At 56.0% G+C, this 21,799-nt stretch overlaps 1 protein-coding gene across 1 annotated transcript in view; it reads right to left on the bottom strand.

The window, feature by feature from the left end:
- The window catches only part of LOC144489007 (calmodulin-binding transcription activator 1-like), a gene marked incomplete at both ends in the record, with an annotated part of 42,211 nt that overhangs the window by 4,741 nt on the left and 15,671 nt on the right, over positions 1 to 21,799 (bottom strand). Inside the window, 6 exons of the mRNA XM_078206956.1 lie at positions 379 to 2,297; positions 4,996 to 5,136; positions 6,415 to 6,568; positions 9,871 to 9,942; positions 10,921 to 11,059; positions 13,400 to 13,467. Of these exons, the coding sequence (XP_078063082.1) occupies positions 379 to 2,297; positions 4,996 to 5,136; positions 6,415 to 6,568; positions 9,871 to 9,942; positions 10,921 to 11,059; positions 13,400 to 13,467 (2,493 nt within the window). The remainder of the gene's footprint in view (positions 1 to 378; positions 2,298 to 4,995; positions 5,137 to 6,414; positions 6,569 to 9,870; positions 9,943 to 10,920; positions 11,060 to 13,399; positions 13,468 to 21,799) is intronic.

Genomic DNA, 21,799 nt, shown 5'->3' with positions numbered 1-21,799 from the left:
TCCTACTAGTGGAAACATCATCTCCACGTCCACTCTATCCAGGCCTCGCAGTATCCTGTAAGTTTCAATAACATCCCCCCTCATCCTTCTAAACTCCAACGAGTACAGACCCAGAGTCCTCAACCCGTTCCTCATACGACAAGCTCTTCATTCCAGGGATCATTCTTGTGAACCTCCTCTGGACCCTTTCCAAGGCCAGCACATCCTTCCTTAGATACGGGGCCCAAAACTGCTCCCAATACTCCAAATGGGGCCTGACCAGAGCCTCATACAGCCTCAGAAGTACAATGATTGCCCCTGGTTAACGGCAGGAGGGATAGGAACCAGAGGCCGGTGAAGAGGAGGAACGCAGTTCCTGTTACAAACAAAGCATGCTACCTCAGGGTAAGACCACTCCGGTGAGAAGTCTGTGATGGTCACCGCCTGGCCGCTTTCGGCCGTGCCGCCGGGTGGAGCTCGTGCCAAATCTGATGGGGTTACCGGCACCTCGGTAAACGGCATGTCATTGGCTGTGCCCGCTGACTCTTGGGGAGTCTGTGGTTGCGGCCCTTGGCAGTAGCTGTCCATCTGAGCGGAGAGATCGGGGTAACTGGCGGAGGCGTTCTGTGGGGGGCTCTCTGTCGGTGTGGCCGGGCTGGCACTGCCATCATACTGCCCGAACCCCCCAGCCGTGTCCGCGCTGCCTTCCGTTATGAAGTCCGAGATTAGATCGGGGAACTGGCTGTCGAAGGAGATATCAAAGTGATCGATGTTGAGGTCGATGTTGGAAGAGGTCACGGAGGAGGTGGACAAGTCGTTCTGGATGATGGTGTAGAGGTCAGTCACGTGGCCGCACTGTATGTCCAAGGCCCCGTCTGCATTGTCCACGCTCTGGCCAGCATCGTAACAGCTTTCCGACTTGACAGCCTGTTCCATGTCCACAGTCCCCTGCGCCTTGGCCATCTCCGCGTCCCCATTCAACTGCGGCACCGCCGTGTCAACGGACATCTCCACCTCTGGCACCGCCTCCTGGAAAGCCCCCAGCTGCACGGAGGGCCGGCGCTCCTCCTTAACGCTCGCCCCCTCGCCCCCTTCCTGTGGGAACTGCGAGATGGGTTCCGCCTTCAGGCGCTCTGGCGTAACGGGAGACCCCACTGCCGCTGGCGGTGGGCCAAGGTAAGTCTTCCCGTCTTCGATGAAGAACCTGTTCTGGGGCGGAGGGAGGGGGGTAGCGGTTGGAGTGGGTTGGCCGAAGATGCCTGGGTAGCTTTTGGGCGACTCTGTGTTACTGCAGTCCATCTTCTCCAGGGTAGCACTGGCAAGCTCGCTCGGCTCCAAGCCCACCTCGGTGGGAGCACAGAGCGTGTGACGAGCTGCAACGAGACTCGAGCCCTGGGGGGCGTTGGAGGGGACATGGGGGGTCCTATAATCTGACCCAGCCTGATCCAAACTCTCGCTCTTCAAATCCGCCTCCTCCTTCAGCTCAGCGGTGGGGAATCCGGACTCGGAGGGGCTGGGCGAGGCGAATGTCGCACCTTCCGTGATCCCCCCTCCTCCCCCGTACGTCTGGCCCTGCTTGGGGCTGTTCAGGAAGGAGTCGGGGTCGAAGGCAGGGGGGGCCTGCGTCTCCGAGGTGTCCATGTTGGCCTCCACGGTCTGCGAGAGGATGAGGCCGCCCACCGGGCTGGGCAACAAGGTCAGGCCGATGGCGTTGGCCGGAGGGGGAGACAGGGGCAGCTCGCGGCCGCCCAGCGGGAGACCATGGGGGTTGGGGCCAGCGACGATGAGCTGCTGGCTGGGGGTCAGGCCACTGCTGCCCAACGGCACACCTTCCTCACCGATGCCCGTCATCAAGATGACCGCGTTCTGGGGGATGCTGCAGGTCACCGTGGCGACGGTCAGATTTGGCACGCTGGTGGCTATGGCAACAGAACCCAGCTCCCTCTCGTAGAAGCCGTTGGGACGCTGGGAGGTCGGGGGGCGCTGGGAGGTCGGGGGGCGTTGGCAGGCCGGGGGGCGCTGGGAGGTCGGGGGGCGTTGGCAGGCCGGGGGCTCGGACGCAGAGTCGCTGTTCTCCAGGGCATTGGACAATGACACCTCGATGCTGCCGTTGTGCTGAAGGGCAGCTTTGGGTAACTTCACCACCTTCCTGTCCTGACTCTCGGTCCTGCCATCCTCCTCCTCGTTTCTGCCCTCAGTGCCCGAGAGGTTCTGCACTTCGGTTAAGGCAGAGTAGGAGCTCAGGCGGATGTCCACCTTGGGCGATATGATGCGATGCTTGGTGCTGTTACATTTGTGAGGAAGATTCCCCGTGGTCCCTGCACGACAGCGAGAGAATGGAAAAGCCCACATCAGTTCCGAGCATGGAAATACACCCAACCCCCAGAACATCAACACCAACCACAGACCCTAAACCCTAACCCCAAACCCCAAACCCCCAGAACATCAACACCAACCACAGACCCTAAACCCTAACCCCAAACCCCAAACCCCCAGAACATCAACACCAACCACAGACCCGAATCCCAAACCCCCAAAATATCAACACAGGAACAGACCCTAACCCCAAACCCCCAAAATATCAACACGGGGAACAGACCCTAACCCCAAACCCCCAAAATACCAACACGGGAACAGACCCTAACCCCAAACCCCCAAAATACCAACACCGGGAACAGACCCTAACCCCAAACCCCCAAAATACCAACACCGGGAACAGACCCTAGCCCCAAACCCCCAAAATATCAACACGGGAACAGACCCTAACCCCAAACCCCCAAAATACCAACACCGGGAACAGACCCTAGCCCCAAACCCCCAAAATATCAACACGGGAACAGACCCTAACCCCAAACCCCCAAAATACCAACACCGGGAACAGACCCTAACCCCAAACCCCCAAAATACCAACACGGGAACAGACCCTAACCCCAAACCCCCAAAATACCAACACAGGAACAGACCCGAATCCCAAACCCCCAAAATACCAACACGGGAACAGACCCTAACCCCAAACCCCCAAAATATCAACACAGGAACAGACCCGAATCCCAAACCCCCAAAATACCAACACCGGGAACAGACCCTAACCCCAAACCCCCAAAATACCAACACGGGAACAGACCCTAAACCCAAACCCCCAAAATACCAACATGGGAACAGACCCGAATCCCAAACCCCCAAAATATCAACACAGGAACAGACCCAAACCCCAAACCCCCAAAATATCAACACGGGGAACAGACTCTAACCCCAAACCCCCAAAATACCAACACCGGGAACAGACCCTAACCCCAAACCCCCAAAATACCAACACGGGAACAGACCCTAACCCCAAACCCCCAAAATATCAACACAGGAACAGACCCTAACCCCAAACCCCCAAAATATCAACACAGGAACAGACCCTAACCCCAAACCCCCAAAATATCAACACGGGGAACAGACCCTAACCCCAAACCCCCAAAATACCAACACCGGGAACAGACCCTAACCCCAAACCCCCAAAATACCAACACGGGAACAGACCCTAACCCCAAACCCCCAAAATATCAACACAGGAACAGACCCGAATCCCAAACCCCCAAAATACCAACACCGGGAACAGACCCTAACCCCAAACCCCCAAAATACCAACACGGGAACAGACCCTAAACCCAAACCCCCAAAATACCAACACGGGAACAGACCCGAATCCCAAACCCCCAAAATATCAACACAGGAACAGACCCTAACCCCAAACCCCCAAAATATCAACACGGGGAACAGACCCTAACCCCAAACCCCCAGAACATCAACACCAACCACAGACCCTAACCCCAAACCCCCCAAATATCAACACAGGAACAGACCCTAACCCCAAACCCCCAAAATATCAACACGGGGAACAGACCCTAACCCCAAACCCCCAGAACATCAACACAAACCACAGACCCTAAACCCTAACCCCAAAATACCAACACAGGAACAGACCCTAAACCCTAACCCCAAACCCCAAAATACCAACACGGGGAACAGACCCTAACCCCAAACCCCCAACACAGGAACAGACCCTAACCCCAAACCCCCAAAATACCAACACCGGGAACAGACCCTAGCCCCAAACCCCCAAAATATCAACACAGGAACAGACCCTAACCCCAAACCCCCAAAATACCAACACCGGGAACAGACCCTAGCCCCAAACCCCCAAAATACCAACACCGGGAACAGACCCTAACCCCAAACCCCCAAAATACCAACACGGGAACAGACCCTAACCCCAAACCCCCAAAATACCAACACCGGGAACAGATCCGAACCCCAAACCTCAAACCCCCAAAATATCAACACAGGAACAGACCCTAACCCCAAACCCCCAAAATATCAACACAGGAACAGACCCTAACCTCAAACCCCCAAAATACCAACACCGGAACAGACCCTAACCCCAAACCTCAAACCCCCAAAATACCAACACAGGAACAGACCCAAACCCCCAGAATATCAACACAGGAACAGACCCTAACCCCAAACCTCAAACCCCCAGAATATCAACACAGGAACAGACCCAAACCCCAAACCCCCAAAATATCAACACGGGGAACAGACCCTAACCCCAACCCCCAAAATATCAACACGGGGAACAGACCCTAACCCCAACCCCCAAGATGGGGGAACAGCCAGTAGGAGTGTACACAGCACCGACCCCCCTTCCCCCGCCTGATGGAATGGGTGAACAGTATGTCCCTCCCTTGCTGTAGGTCGAGTCCCGCGGCGGGCAATGTACACATGGGTCCGGTTCGCGGTGAATCCTGCATGAAGCGGACACGCGGCCCACCACACCCAGAGTCAGAGTGGCTATTGGGGCTGAGATTGGCCAGTCAGTGCCTCCCATGGATTCCTCCGAGAGGCAGCGCTGGGCTTGGGGCAGGAGGATACAACATCTCAGATGCTAACTTGCCTGCGTTACATGGTGCTGTTCCTAGCCCGTTACTACATCAGATTACCTTCCTCCACCCTGGCCTGGTTACTTACCAAGGCCACGGCTGCAGAGACACGAGTGAGTGCGAGGCTGGGGTTTCGCCTGCTGACTCTCCAACACCTGGTGAACCAGTTGTTCGACTGAGAACTCTGTGGTTCCATTACCATTGCCGCACGACCACTTGATGCAATGGACTGGGGACAAAGAGAGAAACCAATCAATCTGCTGTGTCTGTACGGGGCAGGCGGCCATTCAGCCCATCGCGCCAGGGCTAGCTCACTGAAAGAGGCTTCTAACTGGACCCAGCTTCCCTCCACAAACCCGCTAACTCTGCTTCAGTCACCCACTCACCGGGGAAAGTTTCTCTCTCGCTAATTCCAACGCCTGGATTAAACCTCCCCATCCCCCCAACTCCACCCTCCCTCCCCCCCCCCCCCCCCCCCCCCCGCGCCCCGGCTCCCTCCACATCCCCCCAACCCCCAACTCCACCCTCCCTTCCCCCCCGCCCCGGCTCCCTCCACATCCCCCCTACCCCCCTTCACTGCAACTTCCCCTCCAGTCATTGCCCCCCCCCCCCCCCCTCAACTCCAGTCACTACAACCTACTCTCCCCCATCTGGCAGAGATTCAGGACTCTCCCCCTGCAATCTCCGCCCCCCCCCTTCCCACCCCGGTTGCGACAGGCTAACTCTCTCCCCCGGGGTTGAGACAGGCTAACTCTCTCCCCCGGGGTTGAGACAGGCTAACTCTCCCCCCCGGGGTTGAGACAGGCTAACTCTCCCCCCCGGGGTTGAGACAGGCTAACTCTCTCCCCCGGGGTTGAGACAGGCTAATTCTTCCCCCTCCCCCCGGTTGAGACAGGCTCACTCTCCCCCCCAGGGTAGAGACAGGCTAACTCTCCCACGAGCAGTAGTGTTGCTCAGGGTGCCGCTAGTGATTCTCTCCCTGGGCTCCAGCATTGTCAGTGCGCCATTCTCCCAGTCCCGGGACGGGAATCGCAGAGGGAGAGGGAGCGCGGCTAATCCCAGGCATGGTCGACGAGGGAGAGTCTCAATAAAGTGGTGAATGTAGCCCAATCCATCACGCAAACCAGCCTCCCATCCATTGACTCTGTCTACACTTCCCGCTGCCTCGGGAAAAGCAGCCGGCATAATTAAGGACCCCCCCCCACGCACCCCGGACATTCTCTCTTCCACCTTCTTCCGTCGGGAAAAAGATACAAAAGTCTGAGGTCACGTACCAACCGACTCAAGAACAGCTTCTTCCCTGCTGCCATCAGACTTTTGAATGGACCTACCTCGCATTAAGTTGATCTTTCTCTACACCCTAGCTATGACTGTAACACCACATTCTGCACCCTCTCCTTTCCTTCTCTATGAACGGTATGCTTTGTCTGTATAGCGCGCAAGAAACAATGCTTTTCACTGTGTCCCAGTACGTGTGACAATAATAAATCAGATCCAAGTCGCTTACACATGGGCTTTAGCTGGGAAATGAGTTCCTCCCGAGACCACTTGAGCCATTCCTTCCGGTCGCTGTTGACCGAGCACAGCACAGGTCCGCACATCTTGCCGCAGTCCTCGGGAACTGGCACGTTGAGATAGTGCACCAACACGATGTCAGGGTTCTGCAGAGAGGGGGTTCAGAGCAAACATCAACTCGGAGGACTCAAACAGCGCGGGGTAACACAAACATTAACACCAGATAGAAACCAAGGGTCACCAAAGAAAACACATCAACACAGAAACATAGTGGATAGGAGCGGGAGGAGGCCGTTCGGCCGTACGAGCCTGCTCCCCCATTCATCACCATCACGGCTGATCATCCAACTCAATAGCCTCATCCTGCTTTCCCCCCATAACCTTTGACCCCATTCCCCCCCAGTGCGATATCCAGCCGCCTCTTGAATACATTCAATGTTTTGGCATCAACTACTTCCTGTGGTGATGAATTCCACAGGCTCACCACTCTCTGGGTGAAGAAATGTCTCCTCACCCCCGTCCTAAAGGGTCTCCCCCGAATCCTCAGACTGTGACCCCCATCGTCAGGGCCAGATATGAACCAAAGGTCAGCGAAGGGGCAAGAAAGTAATGGAAAAACAGAGCAGATCTCTGTACCTCCTCCAGACCCTACACCCCCTCCCTATCTCTGTAACCTCCTCCAGACCCTACACCCCCTCCCTATCTCTGTAACCTCCTCCAGACCCTACACCCCTCCCTATCTCTGTAACCTCCTCCAGCCCCTACACCCCCTCCCTATCTCTGTACCTCCTCCATCCCCCTACACCCCCTCCCTATCTCTGTAACCTCCTCCAGCCCCTACACCCCCTCCCTATCTCTGTAACCTCCTCCAGCCCCTACACCCCTCCCTATCTCTGTACCTCCTCCAGACCCCTACACCCCTCCCTATCTCTGTAACCTCCCCCAGACCCTACACCCCTCCCTATCTCTGTACCTCCTCCAGACCCCTACACCCCTCCCTATCTCTGTAACCTCCTCCAGCCCCTACACCCCTCCCTATCCCTGTAACCTCCTCCAGACCCTACACCCCCTCCCTATCTCTGTAACCTCCTCCAGCCCCCTACACCCCTCCCTATCTCTGTAACCTCCTCCAGCCCCCTACACCCCTCCCTATCTCTGTAACCTCCTCCAGCCCCCTACACCCCTCCCTATCTCTGTAACCTCCTCCAGCCCCTACACCCCCTCCCTATCTCTGTAACCTCCTCCAGCCCCTACACCCCCTCCCTATCTCTGTAACCTCCTCCAGACCCCTACACCCCTCCCTATCTCTGTAACCTCCTCCAGACCCCTACACCCCTCCCTATCTCTGTAACCTCCTCCAGACCCCTACACCCCCTCCCTATCTCTGTAACCTCCTCCAGACCCCTACACCCCTCCCTATCTCTGTAACCTCCTCCAGCCCCCTACACCCCCTCCCTATCTCTGTACCTCCTCCAGCCCCCTACACCCCTCCCTATCTCTGTACCTCCTCCAGCCCCCTACACCCCTCTCTATCTCTGTAACCACCTTCAGACCCCTACACCCCTATCTCTGTAACCTCCTCCAGCCCCCTACACCCCCCTCTATCTCTGTAACCTCCTCCAGACCCCTACACCCCTCCCTATCTCTGTAACCTCCTCCAGACCCCTACACCCCCTCCCTATCTCTGTAACCTCCTCCAGACCCCTACACCCCCTCCCTATCTCTGTAACCTCCTCCAACCCCCTACACCCCCTCCCTATCTCTGTAACCTCCTCCAGCCCCCTACACCCCCTCCCTATCTCTGTAACCTCCTCCAGCCCCCTACACCCCCTCCCTATCTCTGTAACCTCCTCCATCCCCTACACCCCTCCCTATCTCTGTAACCTCCTCCATCCCCTACACCCCTCCCTATCTCTGTAACCTCCTCCAGCCCCTACACCCCCTCCCTATCTCTGTAACCTCCTCCAGACCCCTACACCCCTCCCTATCTCTGTAACCTCCTCCAGACCCCTACACCCCCTCCCTATCTCTGTACCTCCTCCAGCCCCCTACACCCCTCCCTATCTCTGTAACCTCCTCCAGACCCCTACACCCCTCCCTATCTCTGTAACCTCCTCCAGCCCCCTACACCCCTCTCTATCTCTGTAACCACCTCCAGACCCCTACACCCCCTCCCTATCTCTGTAACCTCCTCCAACCCCCTACACCCCCTCCCTATCTCTGTAACCTCCTCCAACCCCTACACCCCCTCCCTATCTCTGTAACCTCCTCCAGCCCCTACACCCCCTCCCTATCTCTGTAACCTCCTCCAGCCCCTACACCCCCCTCCCTATCTCGGTAACCTCCTCCAGCCCCGACACCGTTCCCTATGACCAGTGAGCTTGCGCAAGCTAGTGGGAGTGACTGCAGCTGGAGTGAGATTTCAGGGCAGGGCAGGACTTACTCAGTCAATGGTAGGGCCTTGGGGAGAGCTACAGAACAAAGAGATCTCTGGGTACATGTTCATAGCTCCTTGAAAGTGGAGTCACAGGTGGACAGAGTGGTGAAGAAGGCATTCGGCATGCTTGGTTTCATTGGTCAGAATATTAAATACAGGAGTTGGGACGTCTTGTTGAAGTTGTACAAGACATTGGTAAGGCCACACTTGGAATACTGTGTGCAATTCTGGTCACCCTATTATAGAAAGGATATTATTAAACTAGAAAGAATGCAGAAAAGATTTACGAGGATGCTACCGGGACTCGATGGATTGAGTTATAAGGAGAGGCTGGGTAGACTGGGACTTTTTTCTCTGGAGCGTAGGAGGCTGAGGGGTGACCTTATAGAGGTCTATAAAATAATGAGGGGCACAGATCAGCCAGATAGTCAATATCTTTTCCCAAAGGTAGGGGAGTCTAAAACTAGAGGGCATTGGTTTAAGGTGAGAGGGGAGAGATACAAAAGTGTCCAGAGGGGCAATTTTTTCACACAGAGGGTGGTGAGTGTCTGGAACGAGCTGCCAGAGGCAGTAGTAGAGGTGGGTACAATTTTATCTTTTAAAAAGCATTTAGACAGTTACATGGGTACGATGGGTATCGAGGGATATGGGCCAAATGCGGGAAATTGGGACTAGCGTCAGGGTTAAAAAGAAAAGGGCGACATGGACAAGTTGGGCCGAAGGGCCTGTTTCCATGCTGTAAATCTCTATGACTTCAGCCAGAGTGAGGGTAACGGGAACTTGGAGCTGAGGGGAAGAGGTGTTCATCTTTGGGGAAGACTCGAGGGCAAGTGAGAGACACCTACCCCAGTCTGTGTGAAAACCTTGCCCCTCACATCTCCTTCGAACTTTCCCCTCTCTCACCTTCAGTGCCTGCCCGACCGAGGGAGCATCCTGGGAGAGGTCTGACCGTGTCCCTTCCCAATGAAGACCGACGTGCTGTGAGGTGTGTATCTAACTGTGGGATCTTACCTGTAGGAGCCAGTAACACCTTCGATGGAATGTTGGAATGATGGAAGAATGCACATAGCAGCCGTACAGACACTGTGGAGGCAAATAAGGGAAAGGTCAGTGTCCATTAACACCAGCTTGAGGTCTCAACAGCCCTGGGGACCACATCAGGCCTGTCTGAGATGATCAAGTCCGGCCCACCCCCTCCGGCACACAGAGTACGGATTTATGGAGTTCACTCACACACCAGTCCTGGCCGCACTGGAGGGTGGAGGAGGCGGAAGGCGGTGCGGGGGGTGGGGGGAGGGGGGAAGCTCTCTGTCCCTGCGCGCGGGCCGTGGATGGAGAACTCGGAGCTCCTGCTGCTTCCATGTCCGGTCCGAGAAGATGGAGGCGACTGCTCTGGGATTGACTGCTGCTCACAGTGTTCCTCAGCTTTAACTGTCTCTTCAATGGGGCAACACGGCGACACAGTGGGTTAGCACTGCTGCCTCACAGCGCCAGGGACCCGGGGCAGCACGGTGGCACAGTGGGTTAGCGCTGCTGTCTCACAGCGCCAGGGACCCGGGTTCAATTCCCGGCTTGGGTCACTGTCTGTGCGGAGTCTGCACGTTCTCCCCGTGTCTGCGTGGGTTTTCTCCGGGTGCTCCGGTTTCCTCCCACAGTCCAAAGACGTGCTCCTTACAAACTGTTTTAATATTCACAGCCTTGCTGTCGGTCTCAGTCCCCACCTCCCAAACCGCCCCCCCCAACCCTCCCACCCGCCGCCCCCCCCCACCACCACCCGACTGCCCCCCCCCCCCCCCCCCCACCCACCCCCCACCCCGACAAACTCCCCGCACAGTAACCCTGAGTAACACAGAGTACGAAAGGTTTGGAAGATAAAAGCATTCACAGGTACATTTGCCGATGGGACTATCCCCAGTGGCTGCAGCCTATCGGGATAACGGGGTCACCACCACCCCCGCTTGGGCAATGGGGGATGGGTAACACACGCCAGCCTTGCCAGCCACGAGCTCACCCCATGAACGGATCACACAGCTCTCGCCCTGGGTGACGTTCCAAGGCAACGTTCCACTGGGACTGGACTTTCAGTTTCATGTGATCCTCTCTGGTCGTTTTCCCATCTTTGCGTTTTTTCCAACAGTAACCGTCTTTCCGATATTTCACTTTCTTTCTGTTGTACAAGATGATGGAACCGTTCAGCGGCCTGGGTGAGGAAGAGGGATCAGTAACCGGGCGGTACACACTGTCCATTACACACACACACACACACACACACACACACACACACACACACACACACACAGCACCCCCCCACACCCCCCACACACACCCCCCCCCACACATACACACACAGCACCCCCCCACACACACACACACACACACACACACACACACACACACACAGCCCCCCCCACACATACACACACACAGCACCCCCCCACCCACACACACATACACCACCCCCACACACACCACACACACCCCCCCCCCACACACACCCCCCCCACACACACACCCCACACTCCCCCACACACACCCCCCCCACACACACCCCCCCCACACACACCACTCCCCCCCACACACACACACACACCCCACACTCCCCCACACACACACCCACACCCCCCCCCCACACACACACACCCCCACACACACACCCACACCCACACACACACACACAGCCCCCCCCCCCCCCCCAAGCAAACTCCAGACCTATTTAAGTTAAAGTTTATTTATTAGTGCGACAAGTAAGGTTGACATTAACACCGCAATGAAGTTACTGTGAAAATCCCCCAGTCGCCACACTCTGGTGCCTGTTCGGGTAACACTGAGGGAGAATTTAGCACGGTCAATGCACCCTAACCAGCACGTCTTTCAGACTGTGGGAGGAAACTGGAGCTCCCGGAGGAAACCCACGCAGACACGGGGAGAACATGCAAACTCCACACAGACAGTGACCCAAGCCGGGAATCGAACCCGGGTCCCTGGCGCTGTGAGGCAGCAGTGCTAACCCACTGTGCCACCGTGCCGCTGGGATTGAACCCGGGTCCCTGGCGCTGTGAGGCAGCAGCACTAACCCACTGTGCCACCGTGCCGCTGGGATTGAACCCGGGTCCCTGGCGCTGTGAGGCAGCAGCACTAACCCACTGTGCCACCGTGCCGCTGGGATTGAACCCGGGTCCCTGGCGCTGTGAGGCAGCAGCGCTAACCCACTGTGCCACCGTGCCGCTGGGATTGAACCCGGGGCCCTGGCGCTGTGAGGCAGCAGCACTAACCCACTGTGCCACCGTGCCACCTGCACAATTGGACTCAGATTGTGAGTAAATTGGGTCTAATCCAGATCGCACTCTCCCTGCTCTGTACAGAGTCGGTTGGCCTTGGCTTGGGAACAGGCGGGACAGCCCGAGTGGCCTCGGTGACGTTCGGCTCAGGTGAATGGACGGGACTGATCGGAGGTCACGCTCCTGGTCACTGACCCCCTGACCCTGGTCAGTAACGACAGACAGAACTCCAGTGCGTGTCTGTCTGCTGTCTCACCCCCAGCGACAGACAGAACTCCAGTGCGTGTCTGTCTGCTGTCTCACCCCCCAGTGACAGACAGAACTCCAGTGCGTGTCTGTCTGCTGTCTCACCCCCAGCGACAGACAGAACTCCAGTGCGTGTCTGTCTGCTGTCTCACCCCCAGCGACAGACAGTTAGAACAGTTTCACATCACGAGAATGGACTGAACGGGTTGACTGTCCTTGGTGGGATCTTGCTGTGCACAGATTTGCTGCCACGTTTGTGTCTGTCAGCAGCGTGGCTCCCCTCCTAAAGGGAATTAACTGGGTGTAAAGCGTTCTGGGGCCACACTCACGGTGTGAAAGGCATTTACACAACAACTGTCACACACTGACCCAGCGTTTGTGGCACAGAGTGAGTCCACACTGCCAGATTAAGCGGGGGCGCGAGGGGGGGAGAGGGGGTGCGGGGGCAGCGCTGGGGGGGGTGCGGGGGCACGGGGGCGCTGGGGCAGCGCTGGGGGGGCGCGGGGGATAACATATCGTGTCGAAAGCACCCATTGCATTGCTTCCTCTGCAGGTTAGGAGAATGCTCCAATAAAGGGATAGCAGTGAGAGTGGACTCTGAGCCCGGGGAATGAGATTGTCCAGTGAATGTTACGCTGCTCTGGGAAGCAGCCTGCCACACCCTGACCCTTCCCTGCCACACCCTGACCCTTCCCTGCCACACCCTGACCCTTCCCTGCCACACCCTGACCCTTCCCTGCCACACCCTGACCCTTCCCTGCCACACCCTGACCCTTCCCTGCCACACCCTGACCCTTCCCTGCCACACCCTGACCCTTCCCTGCCACACCCTGACCCTTCCCTGCCACACCCTGACCCTTCCCTGCCACACCCTGACCCTTCCCTGCCACACCCTGACCCTTCCCTGCCACACCCTGACCCTTCCCTGCCACACCCTGACCCTTCCCTGCCACACCCTGACCCTTCCCTCCCACTCACCCACACATTCATGTGTTCTGTTGCCAGAGCAGCCTCACCTGGTCCGCGGAGCGCCCGACAACCACTCTTCGTGTTTCTCAAACGCTGTCAAATAAGATGCTATCTCCTGGAAATAGAAATCACAGCCCGTTCAGTGACACACGCAGAGCGACCCGCGGACACGCCACACGCCCGCTCTCACACGCAGAGCGACCCGCGGACACGCCACACGCCCGCTCTCACACGCAGAGCGACCCTCGGACACGCCACACGCTAGCTCTCACACGCAGAGCGACCGCGGACACGCCACATGCTGGTTCTCACACGCAGAGCGACCCGCAGACACGCCACACGCTGGCTCTCACATGCAGAGCGACCCGCAGACACGCCACACGCTGGCTCTCACACGCAGAGCGACCCGCAGACACGCCACACGCTGGCTCTCACACGCAGAGCGACCCGCAGACACGCCACACGCTGGCTCTCACACGCAGAGCGACCGCGGACACGCCACATGCTGGCTCACACACGCAGAGTGACCCGCGGACACGCCACACGCCACACGCTGGCTCTCACACGCAGAGCGACCCGCAGACACGCCACACGCTGGCTCTCACACGCAGAGCGACCGCGGACACGCCACATGCTGGCTCTCACACGCAGAGTGACCCGCAGACACGCCGGCTCTCACATGCAGAGCAACCGCGGACACGCCACACGCTGGCTCTAACACGCAGAGCGACCCATGGACACGCCACGCACTGGCTCGCACACGCAGAGCGACCCGCGGACACGCCACGCACTGGCTCGCACACGCAGAGCGACCCGCGGACACGCCATACCCCAGCTCGCACACGCAGAGCGACCCGCGGACACGCCACGCACTGGCTCGCACACACAGAGCGACCCGCGGACACGCCACGCACTGGCTCGCACACGCAGAGCGACCCACGGACACGCCACGCACTGGCTCGCACACGCAGAGCGACCCGCGGACACGCCCTGGCTCGCACACGCAGAGCGACCCGCGGACACGCCACGCACTGGCTCGCACACGCAGAGCGACCCGCGGACACGCCACGCACTGGCTCGCACACGCAGAGCGACCCGCGGACACGCCACGCACTGGCTCACACACGCAGAGCAACCCGCGGACACGCCATGTGCTGGCTCTCACACGCAGAGCGACCCAAGGACACGCCACACCCCAGCTCTCACACGCAGAGCGACCCAAGGACACGCCACATCACAGCTCGCACACGCAGAGCGACCCACGGACATGCCACACCCCCGCTCTCACATGCAGAGCAACCAGAGGAGACGCCGCGCACTGGCTCTAACACGCAGAGCGACCTGCAGACACGCCACACCCCCGCTCTCACACGCAGAGCGACCTGCGGACACGCCACACTCCAGCTCGCACACGCAGAGTGACCCAAGACACGCCACATCACAGCTCGCACATGCAGAGCGACCCGAGGACACGCCACACCCCGGCTCTCACACGCAGAGTGACCCAAGGACACGCCACGCACTGGCTCTAACACGCAGAGCTACCCACAGACACACCGGCTCTAACAGACACAGCTACCCGTGGACACGCCACACTCTGGCTCTAACACACGGAGCTACCGTAGCTCTCACACGCAGAGCTACCCATGGACAAGTCACACGCTGGCTCTCACACGCAGAACTACCCAAGGACACATCACACGTCGGCTCTCACACGCAGAACTACCCAAGGACACGTCACACGTCGGCTCTCACACGCAGAACTACCCAAGGACACGTCACACGCTGGCTCTCTCACTTTCACTGTGAAATCAAATCTGAGACAGACAACCTGCGCCTCTGGGCCCTCGACTCTCAGGCCCAACTGGGCTGACAAGCAGGACCACCACCTTCCACTGCCCACTCACACGCCCACCTCGTGTGTGTGTGTTGGAGACAGAATCAGATTAATCCCCAGTTGCCCTGACTCACCGTCCATTCGCACACTCAGACACACACCGTACAGGACTCCCTCACCCACACCCCGATTCCGAGGACAGCCGGATCCCGATATCGGGTGTTTGGGGGAGAAAGCGGCAGTGATGGGATTGCAGGATTCCGGAAGAATCTACCAATCCAGGGAGGCTCAGCGGGAACTTTGAGAAGTGATTGGATAATGCAGTTCCAAACGCAGCGCTTGGTTGGAGCTACACTTCAGCTAAAAATCCACATCGGCCAATTAGAGCATCGATTCATAGAATTTGCAGTGCAGGAGGAGGCCATTCGGCCCATCGAGTCCGCACCGACCACAATCCCACCCAGACCCTATCCCCATAACCCCATGTATTTACCCTAGCTAGTCCCCCTGACACCGAGGGGCAATTTCCCACGGCCAATCCACCTAACCCGCAGATCTTTGGAGTGTGGGAGGAAACCGGAGCACCCGGAGGAAACCCACGCAGACACGGGGAGAACGTGCAGACTCCGCACAGACAGTGACCCCCAAGCCGGGAATTAAACCTGGGTCCCTGGCGTGCTAAATTGACGCATGTGTCGGGGGGACTAGCAGGGTAAATGTGTGGGGTTACAGGAATAGGGCCTGGGTGGGATTGCGGTCGGTACAGACTCGATGGGCCGAATGGCCTCCCTCTGTACTGTATGGATTCTATGAATCTGTTCTATTCTCTGCTTCCTCCACCTTTTGGAGAGAGAGTTCCAGATTTTATATAAACATTTGCTCCTCGTAGTCTGTCAATTGCCTTTCTCTGCACAAACTGGTGTTTTGTGTTAGATATTTGAGCTATTGTTTTGGTGGGAGACTGACTTGGTCACATTCCTTGGGCGCATGACTGCGGAATATCAAGTTAAAATTAGTGATCTGAGTTCATGGTGCATCAATATTTGCGCGGTGCGGAGAAGTGTGAATGTGGTTGATAAATACGGTCGTTTGGAGTGTGGATAGGGTGAAGAGTTGGAAGCTTTTCCCCAGGGGGAGAAATGACAATTACAGGGGGCACAAGTTCAGGATAAGGGGGGAAAGGTTCAGGGGAGATGTGCGGGGGGGGGGGGGGGGGGGGGGGGGGGGGGAGTGTTTCACACAGAGGGTGGTGGGGGCCTGGAATGCGCTGCCAAGTGAGGGGGTTGAGGCAGACACGTTAGCGACATTTAAGACTTATCTGGATAGACACATGAACAGACGGGGAATCGAGGGGCACAGGCGGTAGGTCTGGATAGGATAAGATGATCGGGGCAGTATTGGAGGGCCGAAGGGCCTGTTCCTGTGCTGTACTGTTCTTTGTTTCACCCAGAAATGGAGAAAATTGTCTTGAACGTTTATTTATTAGTGTCACAAGTAAGGCTGACATTAACACTGCAATGAAGTTACTGTGAAAATCCCCCTAGTCGCCACACTCCGGCGCCTGTTCGGGTAACACTGAGGGAGAATTTAGCACGGCCCAATGCACCCTAACCAGCACGTCTTTCAGACTGTGGGAGGAAACTGGAGCTCCCGGAGGAAACCCACGCAGACACGGGGAGAACGTGCAGACTCCACACAGACAGTGACCCAAGCCGGGAATCGAACCTGGGTCCCTGTGTCCCCTGCGGCTGGGGTTAGAAGGACGGATGAGGATTTATTTCCACTTGGTTATTGAGCAGCCCTGGAACCCTGCGGGAGTTTGATCAGAGAGGATAAGATTCAGCCTCGAGGCTCCAGCAACAAATCAGCTGGAGCTTTCAAAGAACTGCATGTTACAATGATTAGATTACAGTCCGGAAGAAAAACCTCTGTCACTTCACACAGCTTAAACTAAAAACACGTAGTCCCGTTCTATATCAATCTGAACGCTGATACGTTTAGAGTATTGCGAGCAGTTTTGGGCCCCGTATCTAAGGAAGGATGTGCTGGCCTTGGAAAGGGTCCAGAGGAGGTTCACAAGAATGATCCCTGGAATGAAGAGCTTGTCGTATGAGGAACGGTTGAGGATTCTGGGTCTGTACCCGTTGGAAGTTTAGAAGGAGGAGGGGGGATCTTATTGAAACTTGCAGGATACTGCGAGGCCTGGATAGAGTGGACGTGGAGAGGATGTTTCCACTAGTAGGAAAAACTAGAACCAGAGGCACAACCTCAGGCTAAAGGGACGATCCTTTAAAACAGAGATGAGGAGGAATTTCTTCAGCCAGAGGGTGGTGAATCTGTGGAACTCTTTGCCGCAGAAGGCTGTGGAGGTCAGGTCATTGAGTGTCTTTAAGACAGAGATAGATAGGTTCTTGATTAATAAGGGGATCAGGGGTTATGGGGAAAAGGCAGGAGAGTGGGGATGAGAAAAATATCAGCCATGATTGAATGGCGGAGCAGACTCGATGGGCCGAGTGGCCTCATTCTGCTCCTGTGTCTTATAGTCTCATGGTCTTAACCCTGTCAGTGCCAGTCCCAGACTTGCTGTGGCCATCGACTCCCCTGCTCCACTCAGAGAGAGAGATTAGGAATAACAGAGAGTTTCTGTTTGCGAACAGTCACTGCCTCCTGCAGGACTGCTCCGGGCGGGAGCAGAGAGCAGACAGCAGCCTTCAGGGACGGTTCAACTCCCAGTCTGCTCCGTCCCAGAGCCAGTCAGATCGGCGAGGCACACCGGCTGGTGAAGGGGGGTGAGGGTCGCCCCGGTAGCTGGCCACTGCCTCGCAGAGGCAGATACATCAACCCCAAAGCAAAACGGATTAGGCACTGGCTCAATGGAAGAGGCCAGAGAGTGGTTGTGGAGGATTGCTTCTCTGAGTGGAGGCCTGTGACTAGTGGTGTGCTGCAGGGATCGGTGTTGGGTCCATTGTTGTTTGTCATCTATATCAATGATCTGGATGATAATGTGGTCAATTGGATCAGCAAGTTTGCTGATGATACAAAGATTGGAGGTGGAGTGGACAGTGAGGAAGGTTTTCAAAACTTGCAGAGGGATTTGGACCAACTAGAAAAATGGGTTGAAAAATGGCAAATGGAATTTAACGCAGACAAGTGTGAGATATTGCACTTTGGAAGGACAAACCAAAGAAGTACAGGGTAAATGGTAGGACTCTGAAGAGTGCAGTTGAACAGAGGGATCTGTGAATACAGGTACAGAATTCCCTAAAAGTGACGTCACAGGTGGATAGGGTCGTAAAGACTGCCTTTGGTACATTGGCCTTTATAAATCGGAGTATCGAGTATAAAAGTTGGAGTGTTATGGTAAGGTTATATGAGGCATTGGTGAGGCCGAATTTGGAGTATTGTGTACAGTTTTGGTCACCTAGTTACAGGAAGGATGTAAATAAGATTGAAAGAGTGCAGAGAAGGTTCACAAGGATGTTGCCGAGAAAAAAACCAGAGGGCATGGGTTAAGGGTGAAAGGAGAAAAGTTTAAAGGGAACATTAGGGGGGCTTCTTCACGCAGAGAGTGGTGGGAGTGTGGAATGAGCTGCCAAATAAAGTGGTAAATGCGGGGTCACTTTTAACATTTAAGAAAAACTTGGACGGGTTCATGGATGAGAGGGGTGTGGAGGGATATGGTCCAAGTGCAGGTCAGTGGGACTAGGCAAAAAATGATTCGGCACAGACAAGAAGGGCCAAAAGGCCTGTTTCTGAGCTGTAATTTTCTATGGTTCTATGGCCCGTGTTAAATCAGGGGAGGGGCTGTGGATCCTTCGATTAAATCACAAATAAAACCAGACAGATGAAGCTGAGGATTCAGGTCTGAAAGATCAAGATAACTTCATATCTGGGGCAGCACGGTGGCTGACACTGCTCCTTCACAGATACAACACAATCTCAGCACGCACACCGATCTGTGTGTGTGTGTGTGTGTGTGTGTGTTTGTGTGTGTGTTTGTGTGTGTGTTTGTGTGTGTGTTTGTGTGTGTGTTTGTGGGGGGGGGGGGTCAATAAGATGAGGGCTCGGGACTGCTCAAATCTTAAATTGCAAGACAACGATGAGTTTGTTGTAAAATGCTGTTTCTCCTGATCAGAATGCTGATTTTTTTTAGATAATGTTCATCGTACAATCATAGACTCCCAGCACAGCAGAAAGAGGCCACTCGGCCCATCCAGTCTACACCGACTCTCCAAAAGAGCCTCCCCCCCATGCCCTATCCCAGTAACCCCGTTCATTTAGCATGGCCAATCCCCCTAACCTGCACACCTTTGGACTGTGGGAGGAAACCGGAGCACCCGGAGGAAACCCACGCAGACACGGGGAGAACGTGCAAACTCCACACAGACAGTGACCCAAGGCCAGAATCGAACCTGGGTCCCTGGCGCTGTGAGGCAGCAGCGCTAACCCACTGTGCCACCGTGCCACTGGGATTGAACCCGGGTCCCTGGCGCTGTGAGGCAGCAGCACTAACCCACTGTGCCACCGTGCCACTGGGATTGAACCCGGGTCCCTGGCGCTGTGAGGCAGCAGCACTAACCCACTGTGCCACCGTGCCACTGGGATTGAACCCGGATCCCTGGCGCTGTGAGGCAGCAGCACTAACCCACTGTGCCACCGTGCCACTGGGATTGAACCCGGGTCCCTGGCGCTGTGAGGCAGTAGCACTAACCCGCTGTGCCACCGTGCCGCTGGGATTGAACCCGGGTCCCTGGCGCTGTGAGGCAGCAGCACTAACCCACTGTGCCACCGTGCCACTGGGATTGAACCCGGGTCCCTGGCGCCCTGAGGCAGTAGCACTAACCCACTGTGCCACCGTGCCGCTGGGATTGAACCCGGGTCCCTGGCGCTGTGAGGCAGCAGCGCTAACCCACTGTGCCACCGTGCCGCTGGGATTGAACCCGGGTCCCTGGCGCTGTGAGGCAGCAGCACTAACCCACTGTGCCCCCGTGATTTCTGCTGTCTTATAATTGGGGATAAACAAGAGAGCGGAACTGGATGAGTGCAGAGATCTCAGAGAGTGGTGGGGATGGAGGTTACAGAGATGGAGGGGGAGGAGGGAGGCTACAGAGGGATTGGTAAACCGGGAGGAGATTTTTGGAAGAAATAATGTAGGGAGGAGTTATACAATAAATGGCAGAGCCATCAGGAGCATAGAAACACAGAGGGACCTGGGTGTGCAAGTCCACAAATCCTTGAAGGTGGCAACACAGGTGGAGAAGGTGGTGAAGAAGGCATATGGTATAGAACATAGAACATAGAACAGTACAGCACAGAACAGGCCCTTCGGCCCACGATGTTGTGCCGACCTTCATCTGAAACCAAGATCAAGCTATCCCACTCCCTACCATCCTGGTGTGCTCCATGTGCCTATCCAATAACCGCTTAAATGTTCCTAAAGTGTCTGACTCCACTATCACTGCAGGCAGTCCATTCCACACCCCAACCACTCTCTGCGTGAAGAACCTACCTCTGATATCCTTCCTATATCTCCCACCATGAACCCTATAGTTATGCCCCCTTGTAATAGCTCCATCCACCCGAGGAAATAGTCTTTGAACGTTCACTCTATCTATCCCCTTCATCATTTTATACACCTCTATTAAGTCTCCCCTCAATCTCCTCCGCTCCAGAGAGAAGAGCCCCAGCTCCCTCAACCTTTCCTCATAAGACCGACACTCCAAACCAGGCAGCGTCCTGGTAAATCTCCTCTGCACTCCTTCCAGCGCTTCCACATCCTTCTTATAGTGAGGTGACCAGAACTGCACACAATATTCCAAATGCGGTCTCACCAAGGTCCTGTACAGTTGCAGCATAACCCCACGGCTCTTAAACTCCAACCCCCTGTTAATAAAAGCTAACACACTATATGCCTTCTTCACAGCTCTATCCACTTGAGTGGCAACCTTTAGAGATCTGTGGATATGGACCCCAAGATCTCTCTGTTCCTCCACAGTCTTCAGAACCCTACCTTTGACCCTGTAATCCACATTTAAATTTGTCCTACCAAAATGAATCACCTCACATTTATCAGGGTTAAACTCCATTTGCCATTTTTCAGCCCAGCTTTGCATCCTATCTATGTCTCTTTGCAGCCTACAACAGCCCTCCACCTCATCCACTACTCCTCCAATCTTGGTGTCATCAGCAAATTTACTGATCCACCCTTCAGCCCCCTCCTCTAAGTCATTAATAAAAATCACAAAGAGCAGAGGACCAAGCACCGATCCCTGCGGCACTCCGCTAGCAACCTGCCTCCAGTCCGAAAATTTTCCATCGACCACCACCCTCTGTCTTCGATCAGACAGCCAGTTACCTATCCAATCGGCCAACTTTCCCTCTATCCCACACCTCCTTACTTTCATCATAAGCCGACCATGGGGGACCTTATCAAACGCCTTACTAAAATGCTTGCCTTTATAGGACGGGGTATAGAGTATAAAAGCTGGAGTCTGATGATGCAGCTGTATAGAACACTGGTTAGGCCACATTTGGAGTACTGCGTCCAGTTCTGGTCGCCGCACTACCAGAAGGACGTGGAGGCGTTAGAGAGAGTGCAGAGAAGGTTTAC

This window comes from Mustelus asterias, unplaced genomic scaffold (genome assembly GCF_964213995.1).
Source record: "Mustelus asterias unplaced genomic scaffold, sMusAst1.hap1.1 HAP1_SCAFFOLD_1918, whole genome shotgun sequence".
In the NCBI taxonomy this organism is placed as follows: domain Eukaryota; kingdom Metazoa; phylum Chordata; class Chondrichthyes; order Carcharhiniformes; family Triakidae; genus Mustelus; species Mustelus asterias.
The sequence above is the reverse complement of the archived record's forward strand: the minus strand, read 5'-3'. Positions and strand labels throughout refer to the sequence as shown.